Raw genomic sequence first — 17,686 nt, 5'->3', positions numbered from 1 at the left:
TCTGTGTCTCCACTTGCGCACCGCCATCTGGTCGCAACACGCTCAGTTGCCCGTGCGAAGAAAAACGTGCTCAGCAACAAGTTGCTTTTTGTGCGGAGTTAACACACTAAGTTCGGGACGCAGGAGGTCCAGAACTACTCGACTGGAAGCAATTCGAAAGTTTTGGTCTGTCCATCGTCCAGTGGTCTTTGTGTGCGTTGAAGCTTCGCAGCTTAGTTAGCTTAGCTTATCTTGCGAACACAAAACAACGTGGTCCGGCGCTTGAACATCAAGTTGGAGCTTTCTAAAGTGTTCGAAATGCGTGCAAGAAGGACGCCAGCCGCAAAGTTCGAGGCGGAATTTTGTGGCGCAAAGGATCAGCGACGACTTCACCTCTCGACTGCTTGCAATATGCAAGTAAAAGTTGTTCTTCGCAGACTAACAGGTTGGTTCGCCGATTCGGGAAATACTATTCATGTATTTTTGTCACCATGGTGTTGAATTTGAAGTTAAAGATGAGCATTCAAGGCTAGGCCTAAACTTTTAAATGAGTTGGACGTCTATAGTTTTGAATCCTGAAGATAATCCTTTATTGATCCCCCATTGGCGAAATTTGATAGCGGCAAACACTTGGGTGGCTTGAAGTTCCGCTCTGAGACCCTGATTTGGCTAGGGTGACCATATTTTGATTTCCAAAAAAGAGGACACTCGACCCGGCCTCGAGATACTTAAATTTTTCTCCAAGTTTATTCAAAGATGCCTTATCACAAGGGCGTAGGTTTAGTCTCAATATTGATACGGACGATATAACGGCATAAACTGCATGTACCCGTTTTTGACTGCGGTCAAGCCAGCCTCCACTCGTAAAAAAGAAGTCAAGCTAGCCGCCCCTCATTTGGATTATTGTTTGCATTATGTGCATTACGGTAATGCAACGCGGTGGCTTCAGAGTCCCTTTATTGAAACAATCATAGACAAGTTTCCTGAGCGAAATATAGGCCATCTTGGAAAATGCCTGCCTCGCACTTCCGGTGTTGTGCCGGAAAATAGCCGCCCCGCGTGAAATGTCCCCCCTGACGGGAACGCCTATTTATAACGCTTTATGGAGCTGAAAACATCAAATGTTTTCATGGATGTATTACAGTAATGACTTTACGACTGTAAAATAAATTTTAAATAAATAAATTACACAAAATACTAGAGGTGTGCAAAATTTCCGATTCTTAGATTATTCGCGATTCGGCCGTGGAAGATTCGAGAACGATTCACAAACATCCAAATTCCGATTATTGAAATATGCCAAGTAAAGCGGAAGTACAACACACTCAGTGCGCCGCGCGGTCAATGAGGAACGGAGCGAGAGTAGCTAAACATCATGCTTCTCATTACCCGGCCCCTCGGGTAATGCCAATGCTCAACTCACGGCTCTAGCTCAACTCATGCCACGAGAAAAAAAACACAACAACATACCTGACTGCTGCCGAAAAGCTGCTACAAAGTAGCATAATGTTATGGTAGATATCATTTATATAGGACTAGATGCATTATAGATTCGGTAGCGTTAGCAGCTCACATACAAAAAGCTAGATGGGGGCGTTAGTAAACGGCCGCCATCTTAAAGCAGTACACCTCCCTGCAAGGCTGTTGTAGCGAACCTTCCAAGCAAACCTAATTAACTTTTTATCTAAAATACTCCTAAATTGGTAAAATATTGACTTGAATCTATCTTTAAAATAGTTTTAAAACTTTCACATTTCGAAAGAAGACAAAAGGGAAATTATGGAATAACGGGAGCAATTTTAACAACTTTAACGGTTGATTCACAACATTAAATTAATTGAATGTAGTTTAAAGCTGCTGATACAGAATGAGGACTGGAGTTTTTTATTTACTGTTATTTTTGTATATTTGTTTACTGCCATATGTTAACTTGATACTGAAATAGTAGTTTGGTTTAGCCTGAAAGTATTTTTGAACAATTTTGGAACTAATGTACAAAAACATTAAAAAAACAAAACAAAAAAAAAACAAAAAAAAAAAGGAGGGGGGTGCATCAATAATCGTTTTATAATCGAATCGGAGCCTCTGAATCGTAATCGAATCGTTAGGTGCCCAAAGATTCCCAGCTCTTCAAAATACTAGTATTGTATTTTTGTAACAAATTGTAGACTGGGCCACATAACCATCTTTGAACAGAAATGTATTAGTCTACAGGTTGTCATGACCATACCCAATGACAATCACACAGGTATGACAGTTATTAGTTCAAGCAGAGTAAAATGATATATATTCACATTACAAGAAAATCGTTTCCATGTCCATCGATTGGTAAGAAAAATCTGTTCGAGTGACGTGTGGCCACTCAATAATAAAATAAATAAACTAAAATAAAATAAACGCTCAATAAAGCGTTATAAATAAGCGTTCCAGTCAGGGAGGACGTTTCACGCGGGGCGGCTATTTTTCGGCGCAACACCGGTCCGGTTGATGTTAGCAGTGTATTGACGAGGGTAAAACTATGAAATCAAGCCAGAGCAACGCATGGAATCTTCAAAAATTGATTCAGCACAACCGAGATGACACGTAGATGAGATTGGATGAGAGTTCGTATCACTTCGTTGATCATTCGTGGACAAAATTATAACAACCTGTCAGCCTGTGTTGACGTGAGGTGTAGATTGATACTACAGCCATTAGAGTGACCAAAATGAGGTGAAATTAGAAATTATTAAGGGCAGGGGTGGGCAAACCGATCCTCGAGGGCCACAGTGGGTCCTGGTCTTTGTTCCGACTGATCCAGCACAGAGCTTTTAACCAATGAGGTTTCAGTGGAAACAAGAAACACCTGACTGCAATCAACTGATTGCACTTAAAACACACCAGATTGGTGAAAAGGTGTCCTTTTGATGGGTTGCAGCAAAAACCCGCACCCACAGCGGCCCTTTGTGGAATAGTTTGCCCACCCCTGATTAAGGGTGTAACGGTACATGTATTTGTATTGAACCGTTTCGGTTCGGAACGGAGGCGTACCGAACGAGTTTCTAACGTAATGTAACCCTTACTTTTCTAGGCTGTGAGTCGATGGGGTTAGTTTCTTTGTGTAGATTATATTTACTCCGTCTTCTCTGCTATAATGAGGACCAACACGGTAGGACAGTAACCCAGAAACGTCAACGGCATGACAACGTGGCCGCCGCGAGAACACAGTGGACCGCGGGCGTTAAAGTCAATCAGCCAATGCACACAAGTCGCTGTGCGGGCGCGGGTTAGACGCGTCCCATAAACGGCTCAACACGACGCACGCGAAAAGAACGGCAGATTTTTTTCAAACTAATATGCAATCGTAACACACTTTTTGAGTCCATCAGATCTGTTGAGTGGTAGATAAGGGCACAGTTGACTTGTCTTTGTTGATTTACTGCTGTCTTCTCTGCTATAATAATAACCAACACGGCCCCGTGTTCAATACAAAACCCTCCTACCACAACAAAACAAGTAGGAACTAATTTTCACATAGGAACTAAAGTTATACAACATAAAATATACAATCTAAATGAATACTACATCACATTTGTAAAATATAAACACATCATAAAATGAATAAGTCTATTTAAATAAAATGAATTGAAATGAGCTAAAACACCTGTAATTAAATAATATGAATAATACACAGATCCTGCTTACACAATTAAATTTATTAATTTCTGTGTGGCGCTTTAACTTGAGAATATCCACCAATAAAGCTTTTTAAAACCGAACATAAGAAAAAAAACAAGATTCATTGAGGCATTGCATTTGTAAAATACTGTAATTTCCCGAATATAACACGCACTTTTTTCCCCCCCAAAATCAACTTGTAAAATCATGGTTCGCTTTATAAACTGGTATATGGATGGAGACAGAAATATATATATATATTATAAATCAGATTTTTTTTTTTTTTTAATTGACACGGCCATGTTGTGTTGAAGAAATGTATGCGGCGATCCGTTGCCGACCATTACGGTACGTGACGTCACCATTTTGTTTCGGTAATACTTCACTCTGATCGGCTGAATGATTTCGTCTGTGTTAAATTCTGCTTTTTTCACTCTTCATAAAGCACAGAATTTAGTTTCTTGAACTCATTTGAGTCTATGTTTATTGCAGCTCCGCAACTCTGACCATAACAAACGTAACACAGACTTCCTGTGTCCGTCAACAATATATGTCCCTCGGGAAACTGAAACCCAGATAACATTAGTTCCTATTGTTACTGTCGTGTTGACAGCGATGAGCTCTCTCGGATTTCCGACTTAGGTTCTCACTTTCATTTTCATCAATCCATGGAGGAAACATTTATTCATCATGATGAAACGATCAAGTTATGCAGCAGCCTTTAAAAGAAAAGTCATATCTGTTTTGTTTTCTCCTGGATTCTGGTAAGTTCAAGAATTTATCAGATCATATTATTACCGTACATATGGTCAGTTAATGGTAGGGATGTCCCGATCCAGGTTTTTGCACTTCCGATCCGATACCGATATTGTTTTGCACTTCCGATACCGATACTGGCCAAAACCGACCTATCTGAGCATGTGTTAAAGTTTAAAGTTATTTAGCCTCCTTACTTAGTTGTCAGACTCATGTTGAAAACGGTTTTAGTACTCTTGATAACAACTAGCCAGCTGAATTAGGTGAGTTTGTATAACACACAACGGTTGGTAACAAGAAACTGATCTGTTTATCCAGTGACAAACAAAACATTATAAATAACAAACAGAAATGGCATAGTCAGTCAGTAAAACGTGCAAATAATATTGTAAACAGTCTTAAAAAAGCAAAACACACCAACAACCTCAGTGGAAAATCCCACAAATCCCCCAAGCTATTAGATGCTTTTAATGTTTCGTGCATTAGTTGCAAAAATTGTATAAAATGCCTCTCAGGTTTAAATAAACAACTATTTCAGTATTAAGTTAACATTTTAAAACAGTAAATAAAATACTCAAGTCCCCATTCCGTATCAGCAGCTTTAAACTACATTCAATTCATTTCATTTTACGAATCAACTGTTAAAGTTGTTAAAATTGCTCCCGTTCTTCCATAATTTCCCTTCTGTCTTCTTTCGACGTGTGAAAGTTTTAAAACTGTTTTGAAGATGGATTCAAGTCAGGATTTTGCCGATTTAGGAGTATTTTAGATAAAAAAAGTTAATTATCTTCGCTTGGAAGGTTCACAACAGCCTACTAGGGAAGTCTCCTGCTTTAAGATGGTGGCTGTTTACTAACGCATCTGGTTTTCCCTACTTCAATGTTGCTAACACAGTCGAGTCTGTCGTTTTGCATCTAGTTCTATATCCATATGATTTCTATTATCTCCAGTAAAACGACGTTGACGTTGTTTGTAGTGGGTGTCAGCAGCAGTCAGGTATTCTTGTGTTTTTTATCCAGCGGCATGAGTTGAGCTAAAGCCGTGAGTTGAGCATTGGCATTACCCGGGTCTATGACAAGCATTATGTTTACTTTCGGGACGCAATGCGGTCCCGAACGTACCGCATTGCACCGAAAGTACCGAAAGTAAATGAGAAACTGACCGCATTGCGTCCCAAAGACCGCGCTGTGTATTAGTTCCCCTTTACTTGACATATTTCAATAATCGGAATTTGGATATTTGTGAATCGTTCTCGAATCTTCCACGGCCGAATCGCTAAGGATGTAATGACGGCTGGGCATGTTGTACGGTGGTTCTAATTGTTGGATGGCGCGTCTTTACTCACGTGAGATAATGGCTCGTCATACAGAATGAATTCTTCGGCAATGACTCTTGTTATTCCCTGGGCTTTGGGACTGTCGAGTGCCAGTTTGTCACGCATAGCAAAAGTTTCTGCCAGTGTTAGTTGCGTAGGACCTTTCTTTTTGTGTTCGGTTTTCTTAACATACTCCTCATATTGTTTGTGGTGGTATGTCGCTACATGCTTGATTAGGTTGGTTGTATTAAAACTTCTTATAGCTTTACCACTACGCTTGACTCTATTGTGGCATATGTTGCACTCTGCCTCTTCTTCTTTGTCGTCCTTAAAGGTGAAATGATCCCACACAGCTGACATTTTTACCGATGAAGTCTCTCAGTAAATTGGGAGACGGTAGTGTAAATGTAGTGTGTTGAAGGTGTGCCGTAAAATGCGGACCGGATTTTAGGGAAACCGAAGCAAAAACTGGAATGGATTATGTAAATCGGTGCGGACCGGACTTTAAAAAAAAACAAAAAAAAACTGGACGGGAAGTGTGGATCGGAATTTTTTCCCTGTCCCGATACCGTTGCGAATTTTTTTGCCCATATCGGCGTCCGATCCGATCCAAATATCGGAGCCTTTTTGGGGTTCCAAAGGGTTCCCATTCACTGGTGGATATTGGCCAAAACAAGCCCTATTACTGTGGGACCATTGGACTTAAGAGGAAGTGAGTAAACATCGTGTTTTGTATTATGTCTAATACTGGGCTCATTTTGATACGTAGGTGGCTTGTAGTCCATATACTACATCGATGAATTCTAAACTGTCATTTGTCACATGAGGTTAAGAATGCCAAATCAATCCATACCAGTGACTATAGATAATGTTGCAAATATTGTTAATTCAGTATGTGACTCAGATGGATTCGGACCATAAATAGGATGTCTTGCTCATGTAGTAAACCTAGCTAGTAAGAGAGCTGTAGCAATCAACGGTGCGCCCTGCCTCACTTTACAAACAATAAAGCTTGTTCTCAGCACTTTTATACAAATTTTTTTCATATCAGTAAGAAGTAAGCACATAAATATTATGCACTAAAATGCATGTTTATATGATAGCAATTTAATTTTACCTCGTTAGCAAAAAAAAAAAAAAAAAAAAATGTATTGAATCGGATCGAAAATCGTGTCCCTCGTATCAAAATTCGTACCGAACCATGACTTAACTGTATCATTGCATCCCTATGGAACACCATTGCAGAAGCTATGACGGGAAAAGTTTTCATTTTCCTAAATGCTGAAGTTGTTAAGTGCAATTTTTTTTTTTTTTTTTAACACATTTTATTTATTCTATGTTTCTGTGCGGTATCAATATTGTTTTTTACTTAAGAGGTATGGTCTATTGTTTTTAGTTGTGATTTCTTAAAAAGTATATTTGAATTTAAGAGTAAATATTTATCGGGTTTAAATGGGTGTACTTCATCTATTAATATATACTGTATTCGCACTGTGTTATTGTAAGTTGGTTTTTAAAAAATTGGGGGGGGGGGGCGCAATAATATCGCAATAATTTATGAGAATAATTATCGCACACTAAAATTTGTTATCGCGACAGGCCTACTGTCGTACGCACTTTAAGTGGGTAAGCCAACACCTACTCCTCTCCTTCTTCCACCCATCCGGGGCATTAATCTTTTGGATCGGACTTTTGGGCGAGAGTGAGCCGTGGACGGCAGTCTTGGACGGAACAGCAAGTTTGAATTAATTTGTGCCGAGAAGCGAGGCCCAAAATAGTGCCTTGCTCTATTTTCAGAGCGCCTCCGCGCTAACGTCAACAACGCATCCAATAGACCCTACCCACGTGACGTCACAGCTCCGCTCTCCTGAATGGTACCGCCCACTTGTCCGTCAAAACATAGTGTTAACCTGTCACGGCTACGTACATTTCTCCTATTTACGGCGTGTTTTTCTGCTCCTTAACATTAATAATCAAAATGGTGAAGGCGTGTGTGGCTGTTGGTTGCACTAACAGAGAAGATGGAAGGAGAGACTTGAAGTTTTACCGTATTCCGAGGGATCCAAAGAGGAGAGCGAAATGGACGGCTGCAATTCGACGTGAAAACTGGACACCAAAAAATCACCACAGACTATGTAGTAGTCATTTTATATCCGGTAAGATGCATTTAAGATATACTTAGGGGGTTTTGGGCTGACAAATAACCACAATTAAGATCATTGCGAGGCTAATTGCCGACAACATACGACGTAGTACGACATAGTTTCAAATTCAAGATGTTTGTGACTTCCCTTTCTTCCACCATCGTTATTTTTTGAATAATATTTAGCTGGTACCAAGTGAAAGAAACTGGCCTCGTCTACGGAGCTGACAAATAACCACAATTAAGATCATTGCGAGGCTAATCGCCGACAACATACGACGTAGTACGACATAGTTTCAAATTCAAGATGTTTGTGACTTCCCTTTCTTCCACCATCGTTATTTTTTTTAATAATATTTAGCTGGTACCAAGTGAAAGAAACTGGCCTCGTCTACGGGGCTGACAAATAAGCACAATTAAGATCATTGCTAGGCTAATCGCCGACAACATACACGTATGTATGTCGTGAGAGTGCTATCGCTAAACCATATAAAAATTAAAAGCCTTAACTCCATTGACAAACGACATGAAATACATTAGACTTGACAGTGGATGTTAGCAATAACAAAAGATTTTGAATTGAAAATTTCGTAACTCACCTTTCCAAGCACAAGATAGATTCCTGCCGAACGAGGACCTGTTTCACCCAACCAGCAATGAAGTATTTATAAGCCTCCAAGCTCTTGAAGTTTTTCGTGGGAATAGGCTGATTTTGTGTGGACAAGATAATTGTAAATATCAGCGTAGCAGATGTCAGGCAGACAGGGCGAAGACAGTGGGTCGAAAAACATCGATTTGGGCATCAAATATGGATCTGGCGACTGTATAGAACGAAGCTTTTCCTCATAACGCCTTTTATGCAACAGATCCAGTGAGTTTGCGGCATCAGAAAGCACCGGGTCTTCCATGAAATGCATTTTAAATTCCGCCATCAATTGAAAACAATGCTAATACAGAGTCAAAATGACGGACAAGTGGGCGGAACCATACAGCGAGCACGTGGTTTTATGACGATGGTGGGTAGGGTCTATAGCTGAGGGGCAAGCGTATTTATATATCTGTGCTATCAGGCTGTTTCGGTTGACAGATACGCAATCATGGCTGACGAAACCTTGATAAATGTGTTTTTTCCCCCTAGTTTCACATGCTCTTGGACAGTTGAAAAATGACTCTTACCTCTCCTTGCTAAGCTAAATGGTACCTCGATGTTCGTTTATGTGGAAATGTAGTTCACAAACAAACAGCAAAAAAGTATTCACCTTCTCACCGAAACTAGTAACTCTTTGCATGCGTATTAGAATTTCCCCCTACTCCTTGAAATGGGTCCTTTAACATAAGGACTGTTATTGTTGTGGTAGTTTAGTGCTGTTGATTTGAATTTATTCGCACACACATTCATATTCACAAAGTGTACATCATCTAATAATGCTGAGCTAGGATCATGTGTGAGTTAGGTCTCCTTAAGAAGCTACTCAAAGCTTATAACCAGGAGCCTTCGTACATTAAGACAATCATAAGAAAAATTATAAGAGCAGAAAGGGTGAATTATCACATATTATAGTATCCTCATACAATAACTGACAAAATATAACAATACACACACACACTCAAAGAAATAATTCCCTTGAAGAGGAGAATTTATAACCTCGATATGTTGGAATTTTTATATTTACTGATCAGAATGCTTTTTAGCATCGTTTTAAAGTTTGAGATGGATTTCAACACTTTTAGTTTGTCGTCGAGCTCATTCCAAATTAGGGCCAAATAAAAGGAAAAACAAAAGGACTACGGCACGTAAGTTGTACTATGGCTACGAGAAAAAAAGTATTATAAAGGGTGACATAGCTGTAATTAGCTGCGGTATTTACGTACATCTACTGTCTCTGAGAGCTACGACATTAGCCTGGCAAATGAAATATTTCAAATAGATCTTTATGGTCATTATGGTTCTTCTTGGGGGAAAATGTGTGGGGGGGGGACTAATCTCATTTATCAGGATATGACGCAATTTCGCCATGGTCGACATGGTGAGGCTGTCCGAGCCCGATGCAGCCCTCCACCAAAGCTTCAAAGAATCCCAGGGGAAACCCTGGATTTATTTATTTCATCTATTATTTATTCTTCATTTGGGGACATTCTTGAGTCACGTCCTTTTCAGCAGAGGAAGGTAGAGTAGACAAAAATTTAAATCAGGTAAAAGTATTAATCTGAAAAATAATACTCGTCATGATTAAATTGTAACAGCTATTTTTTTTAAACATTAAAAAAAAAAAATTATAGAATAAATAAATTTTAAAAATTACTGCTTGCGCATTAAGGATGAGGGCATGTCAATGCACAATGACTAACAGCCAATCGGTGCATCGTTGTCATGGGAATGAAAGCCCAGAATGCATCTGGTACGTGCGCGTATATACACTCTCGCTCTCTCAGCCAGTCTACCCTCATGGCCTACCAGCTGCATAGACGGTCCATAAAATATATCATTGGTCTTCTTGTGTCTTGCAGATGTCAGCAAATATCTTGGTCCTGAGTGGCAGGAGTCAGAGTCTCCTGGCGTAAAAGAGAAAGTTGAGCACCTGCAAATGAAACGGGAAGAGCCAGAGCAACCTCAACAGCAAGAGAGAGAAGTACAACCTCCAATCAAAAAGGAGGAGGTAGAGCTGCCATACGTTAAAAAGAAGGACGTTATCACCATGTCAAGTGGTGAGCCCTTGAATAGCAAGTACGGTCCGAGTGAGGCCAGTAGAGGGACTGAGCCTCCAGGCAGCAGCTCAACAGAAGGATTGCAAGCACACATTTTCATCGCACCATCAGATAGAAATGGAACCACGTCACACTCGCCTTACAAAGAAGATGGTCATAAGAAATCGCACCATAGAAAAACCTTTGCTAATAACGATACTTGCCGTATGCATATGAGGAGCCACACTGATGAAAATCCTCTTGTCTGCTCAGTTTGTGGAAAAAGATTCAGTCATAAGAGTGCCTTGAAAGTACACACAAGAACCCACACTGGTGAAAAACCTTTTTCCTGCTCAGTTTGTGGTCAAAGATTCACTCGAATTCACCACTTAAAAGAACACACAAGAACCCACACTGGCGAAAAACCTTTTTCCTGCTCAGTTTGTGGTCAAGGATTCACTCAAATTCACAACTTAAAAGTACACACAAGAACCCACACTGGTGAAAAACCCTTTTCCTGCTCAGTTTGTGGTCAAGGATTCGCTCAAATTCAGCACTTAAAAGTACACACAAGAACCCACACTGGCGAAAAACCTTTTTCCTGCTCAGTTTGTGGTCAAAGATTCGCTCGAATTCACCACTTAAAAGAACACACAAGAACCCACACTGGTGAAAAACCTTTTTCCTGCTCAGTTTGTGGTCAAGGATTCAGCCGCAAGAGTACCTTAGAAGTCCACACAAGAACCCACACTGGTGATAAACCTTTTTCCTGCTCAGTTTGTGGTCAAGGATTCAGCCACCAGGGTACCTTAAAAGTCCACACAAGAACCCACACTGGTGAAAAACCTTTTTCCTGCTCAGTTTGTGGTCACCGTTTCACTATAAAGAAATCCTTACAAATACACACAAGAACCCACACTGGTGAAAAACCTTTTTCCTGCTCAGTTTGTGGTCACCGTTTCACTGAAAAGAAATCCTTACAAATACACACAAGAACCCACACTGGTGAAAAACCTTTTTCCTGCTCAGTTTGTGGTCAAAGATTCGCTCGAATTCACCACTTAAAAGAACACACAAGAACCCACACTGGTGAAAAACCTTTTTCCTGCTCAGTTTGTGGTCAAGGATTCAGCCGCAAGAGTACCTTAGAAGTCCACACAAGAACCCACACTGGTGATAAACCTTTTTCCTGCTCAGTTTTTGGTCAAGGATTCAGCCACCAGGGTACCTTAAAAGTCCACACAAGAACCCACACTGGTGAAAAACCTTTTTCCTGCTCAGTTTGTGGTCACCGTTTCACTATAAAGAAATCCTTACAAATACACACAAGAACCCACACTGGTGAAAAACCTTTTTCCTGCTCAGTTTGTGGTCACCGTTTCACTATAAAGAAATCCTTACAAATACACACAAGAACCCACACTGGTGAAAAACCTTTTTCCTGCTCAGTTTGTGGTCACAGTTTCACTGAAAAGAAATCCTTACAAATACACACAAGAACCCACACTGGTGAAAAACTTTTTTCCTGCTCAGTTTGTGGTCAAAGATTCACTCAAATTCACCACTTAAAAGAACACACAAGAACCCACACTGGTGAAAAACCTTTTTCCTGCTCAGTTTGTGGTCAAGGATTCAGCCGCAAGAGTACCTTAGAAGTCCACACAAGAACCCACACTGGTGAAAAACCTTTTTCCTGCTCAGTTTGTGGTCAAGGATTCAGCCATCAGGGTACCTTAAAAGTCCACACAAGAACCCACACTGGTGAAAAACCTTTTTCCTGCTCAGTTTGTGGTCACCGTTTCACTATAAAGAAATCCTTACAAATACACACAAGAACCCACACTGGTGAAAAACCTTTTTCCTGCTCAGTTTGTGGTCACCGTTTCACTATAAAGAAATCCTTACAAATACACACAAGAACCCACACTGGTGAAAAACCTTTTTCCTGCTCAGTTTGTGGTCACAGTTTCACTGAAAAGAAATCCTTACAAATACACACAAGAACCCACACTGGTGAAAAACTTTTTTCCTGCTCAGTTTGTGGTCAAAGATTCACTCAAATTCACCACTTAAAAGAACACACAAGAACCCACACTGGTGAAAAACCTTTTTCCTGCTCAGTTTGTGGTCAAGGATTCAGCCGCAAGAGTACCTTAGAAGTCCACACAAGAACCCACACTGGTGAAAAACCTTTTTCCTGCTCAGTTTGTGGTCAAGGATTCAGCCATCAGGGTACCTTAAAAGTCCACACAAGAACCCACACTGGTGAAAAACCTTTTTCCTGCTCAGTTTGTGGTCACCGTTTCACTGAAAAGAAATCCTTACAAATACACACAAGAACCCACACTGGTGAAAAACCTTTTTCCTGCTCAGTTTGTGGTAAAAAATTCTATAAAAAATGCAACTTGAAAAAGCACACAAGAACCCACACTGGTGAAAAACCCTTTCCCTGCTCAGTTTGTGGTCAAGGATTTGATCACAAGGATCGGTTTAAGAGACACGTGTGTGTGTTGGTGTGAGAGGCAGTGGGCAATGACTCCTTTGCCTGTTATCCATGCTGCCTTTATCAAATTTTGCACGCAGGTCAATTGTAGAGTTTCCTCAAATCTTGTTGAGGATTGGCACTTTTGGTGCTTTCAAAAGTGCTTTGACAATCCTTGTATAATGTGGATCCACACTATTGCCAAAAGTATTGGCTCACCCGATTTAACTCTCAAGTTAAGTGGCATTATTTATACAATATTTTCCCTCTTTCGAACTGCACTTTTCACAGTTAGTATTTGAAAAAGTAGAACCCAAATTACAAAAAGTCTAAATCAGGGGTCGGCAACCTATGACACGCGTGTCAGCACTGGCACGCGAAGGGTTAACCAGTGACACGCGAGCGCAAGGCAAAAAAACAAGAAAAAAGCGCCTTTTTACCTGAAATTCAGACATTTTCTGTTGCGCGCCCTGTTATTTAAGCCACACACACATCCAAGGGAATTCCTGTGTAAAGCGACATGGGATTTACGTCAGTGCTTTCACGTATAAAAAGATGTCCCGAGAATGGAGCGGGTTGGACGCTTTCACAGACTTGTCCCGTATTGCCCACTGGCGCTCTCTGTGCGGGAAGGGCCGCTGGCGCGAGTTTATAACCTCTGACATTACGTCATTTTTGGTAGGCATCGGCTGTCACAATGTTGGTCATATCGTGTTTTATTCCAGAGTCAGCGTTCCCAACGTCGTAACTGCAGCCAATTCAATCTCATCAAGATTGTATTTAAGAGTGTTATTCCCCCACCAAGATCTGCACCCGCGGCTCCACCCGGGCTGGTATGGGGCTAGATCAGTCTTCTAGCCCCACACGCCCGCGCCTTCCTTGGGCACCACGAGAGCGAGCCTCTCTCTCCCCGGGGAAAGGCTCGCTCCTAGCGGCTCCACCCGGGCCCGCGCCCGAGGCTTCCATGCGCACCACGAGAGCCAGCCTCCTCGGGGAGAGGCGGCTCCACTCGGGTTCTCGCCCGAGGCTTCCGTGCGCACAGCGATTGGGAGGCTTTCTCTCCCCGGGGAAAGGCTCGCTCCTCGCGGCTCCACCCGGGCCCGCGCCCGAGCCTTTCGTGCGCACCGCAAGAGCCAGCCTCCCGGGGGCCGCGGCGGCTCCACCCGGGCCCGTGCCTCTCCCGGGGAGAACAAGTGTCAAACGTTATTACGAGACAAAACATGAAAATTCATTCAAGGATGAGTCTGACAAGGCAGCGACATTAAAACGTGCAGTGTCCAGGTACAGTAAACAAACACACCCTGAAAACCTTTGTCACTGCTAAAAACACCGCCACCGAAGCAAGCTATCACTTTGCTCACTGCATTGCAAAGCAAGGAAAACCTGATGAAAAAAAGAAAAACTGATGGCGACTATATCAAAGAGGCGATCTTGTCAAGCTCAGAGGTTTTGGTTGATGGCTTGACTAACAAAGAGACACTCAAAAAAAAGGATAAGCAGCTTAAAGTAACAAAGTACAACCCTGAAATCAGAGCTGAGCCAAGGAAAACAAGGCCAGGGATCATATTAAGGTAGGCATCTTTTATCTTTGTAATATAAAACAATATCTAAAATGCTGCATATAATTTACTGTTTAAGTTGATCGTGAACAACTAGCTAGTGAACTGTTGCACTTATTTTCAGGTTTTGACATTTTCTATAATATGCATTTATTTTTTCGTTAATTGAAAAAGAATGGTAGTTATACGATTTCAATATATGTTCATGTTGTTTTCTTTGGGGTAAAATTACAGCTCTGTTGGATATAAAAAATTGGATGTGCCTCATTAATCTCGGTGTGGCACACTGATTGACAAGAAAATTTGAAAGTGGCACACCACACCAAAAAGGTTGCTGACCCCTGGTCTAAATCATTCATCAATAATATAATTACGTAAATATGGTAAATTGTGATTGGCTCACAAATATATATATATATTTTTGGGGGGTTGATTATATGTAGTTTAAAAATGTACTATTACTACTCTTGATTGACAGTGACATATAACGACAGAGTATTGGGGCCAAATAAAGGGAGGAAAAAAATGAGAACGAGATTAAAGTTGTACTCTCATGACAAGAAAAAAAGTGATAATATTACGGACGGGTAATGTAGCTGCATAAGGAGCTATGCACTTAATGTACATGTACCTTAGCTGGGAGCTCCGACAAAGCATTTGTACAAATCCTTCGATTGATTAAAATTTGATGTGGATGAGCTAAAAGGTAACGGATTTCCTTATTTTGGAAACTGATTCTAAGACACAGCCTCACGAGATGCTTTCATTATTGTTGACTTTAGTGGAGGCGGCGAAGGGCTACAGAAAGTATGTACCATATTTTTCGGACCTCCCACCTGAGTATAAATCGCACCAGCCCAAAAAATGCGCAATGAAGAGGAAAAAAAAACATGTTGAGCATTCCGGGCTTGCGTAGTTGCATTTTTGGAGGAAATTTACTTGATAAAGTCCAACACATAGAACAGATATGTCATCTTGAAAGGCAATTTAAAATAGAAATACATAGAGAACAACATGCTGAATAAGTGTACAGCATGATGGTGTTACATGATGCATGACCAACGAAATGCGATTACCAAACCATCAGTGTCACTCCAAAACACAAAAAAAACATGTGAAATGATATAATAATGTGTTAATAATTTCACACATAAGTCGCACCCCAAGCCAAACTTTGGGGGGGGGGGGGGGGGGATACGGTATGTGGCTGCTTATTCAGCTACATTACCCCTACGTAACAGGAGGACTTTTTTTCCTGGTAGCAACAGTACGACTATAATCTCGTAGTCCTCTTTTCATTATTTTGGCCCAATACCTTGTCGTACAAATCGGACAATGATTTTTAAAATTGTTTGTGCTTTTAATCAGTCCGGCCCTCGTCGATGAAAATCTCTCGACTCCGCTTCGAATTTTAAAGTGCCTGTACTTCACTTGTTAGTTTTACTCATTATAAACAACTTGTTTTATTCAGTCCTAGCCTCCTCTTCCCTTTGTTCAAAACAAGCCTAATAATAATTATAATAAATATTATCACTCAAAACTATGGTTGTAACTAAAACCGATACTTCATTACCAAGCTGATTCTAAGATTCAGGAAATGTGACAGGACTGCCTTTTCTGCAATACCTGAAGTATCGCCGGTACCGACGCGGTCGACACGATCTCGCTGCTTCTTTTGTGTGGCATACGAGGTTGCACAAGTTGCCCGACAAGCGGTCAGTTACACCGCTAAAAGGGGGGTTGTAAATGAGCAGTTATATGGAAACCCACGCTGTGCTAAAGGACGAGAAAAACAGTCAATGTATGCAACATGGCAATGACATGTGCATTTACTTCTTTTTTTGTTTAACCCTTTAACACCTAAGCCTATTTTTTCCAAATCTGCATACATTTATTTATTTTTATTTTAATACCTATATTTTAAAGAAAAATAATCACAATTGCCGGTTTGGGTCCCTTTTTTAGGACACCATTACCTTCATGTCCAAACTTTTGTTTTCTTCAACCAATTATAATCAACATTTTGGACCCAAAAAGACAAAAAAAAATCTAAACATTTTTGTGTTCATTTGTAATATTGATATCCCTTTGACAACCAAACATGCTCGACGAAATGTTTTCAAGCGTGATATTTATTCAACTTGTTAGGATAAACATTCAACAACATAAAAATGAGACTGAATAGTTTTATAGTTGATAATTCAACAAAAACAGCAGGTATGGTCAAAGGTGTTTTCTGTCCTTTGTCCGTATTATGGTCAAAACAGGTTATCTCCAGATATACAGTGGTACCTCTACATACGAAGTTAATCCGTTCCAGGACCTTGTTTGTAAGTCGAAATGGTCGTATGTCGAGCAGGATTTTCCCATAGGAATACATTATAATTCCATTAATTCGTTCCACAGCCCAAAAACCTGCACTAAATCCTTAAAAAATACTGCTGGTGCTATTACAAATGGCAATTACACGTAGCAAAACAAATAAATTATAAATCAAAATTGGAATAATGTAATAAAAAGAATAATAATAATTCCTGTAATAGTGTAACGAATCGGGTTCTAATAAGGCGGACGTTTTTTTGTGTACCTGAACGCACCGCGGGGCTCACGTGCCAGAGACAGACCGGTGAGCTTGAGTTTCACTTTCACTTTGAATGTTCTCTTGAGAACACCATCAATTGCGGCAGACAGCAGGCGTTTTGTGTTGAATAAGTTGTAAAAGAAATGATGAAAACGTGGCGAAGCTGGCGATTTCTTTGGAGACAATAAGAATTGTCAGCTTAATTTATAAAGACTGGCGAACGATGGTCGGAGGAGGACCGTGGAGATGTATTGTTGAGCCATTTCACGGATGCCCACCCCACGCTCATATTTTTCTGTCATTTGCATCTTCATTTCGAAGGTAAGCATCAACTTTTTCCTTGTTTCACCACCTGTACCAACCTTTTCTGAAACCTGTGTTGATTTGTCACACAAGAAAATCCGCCGTGCATTCGTCTGCGGTGCTGCCATTGTCGTCGTATTTCGAGCATGTCGTCGGATGTAGAAACAAATGGCGAGTCAAATTTTACGTCGGATGTCGAAAAGTTCGTGTGTCGAAGCGATCGTAT

General features: G+C 40.7%; 1 protein-coding gene across 1 annotated transcript; it reads left to right on the top strand.

The window, feature by feature from the left end:
• Window positions 1-284: 284 nt before the first annotated feature.
• On the top strand, window positions 285-13,060 carry LOC130928930 (zinc finger protein 709-like). The gene is made up of 2 exons (XM_057855753.1): window positions 285-424; window positions 10,359-13,060. Exons 1-2 carry the CDS (start codon window positions 298-300, stop codon window positions 13,052-13,054), a joined length of 2,823 nt encoding a protein of 940 aa, XP_057711736.1. The 5' UTR covers window positions 285-297; the 3' UTR covers window positions 13,055-13,060.
• Window positions 13,061-17,686: the final 4,626 nt, after the last annotated feature.

This window comes from Corythoichthys intestinalis, chromosome 13, assembly GCF_030265065.1.
Source record: "Corythoichthys intestinalis isolate RoL2023-P3 chromosome 13, ASM3026506v1, whole genome shotgun sequence".
Classification (NCBI taxonomy): Eukaryota; Metazoa; Chordata; class Actinopteri; order Syngnathiformes; family Syngnathidae; genus Corythoichthys; species Corythoichthys intestinalis.
The sequence above is the reverse complement of the archived record's forward strand: the minus strand, read 5'-3'. Positions and strand labels throughout refer to the sequence as shown.

Excerpts from the sequence above, each read along its gene's own strand:
- LOC130928930 (XM_057855753.1), top strand. The coding sequence starts at position 298 with ATGCGTGCAAGAAGGACGCCAGCCGCAAAGTTCGAGGCGGAATTTTGT. Across the intron at positions 425-10,358 it reads TGTTCTTCGCAGACTAACAG|ATGTCAGCAAATATCTTGGT; the intron begins GTTGGTTCGCCG and ends TGTGTCTTGCAG.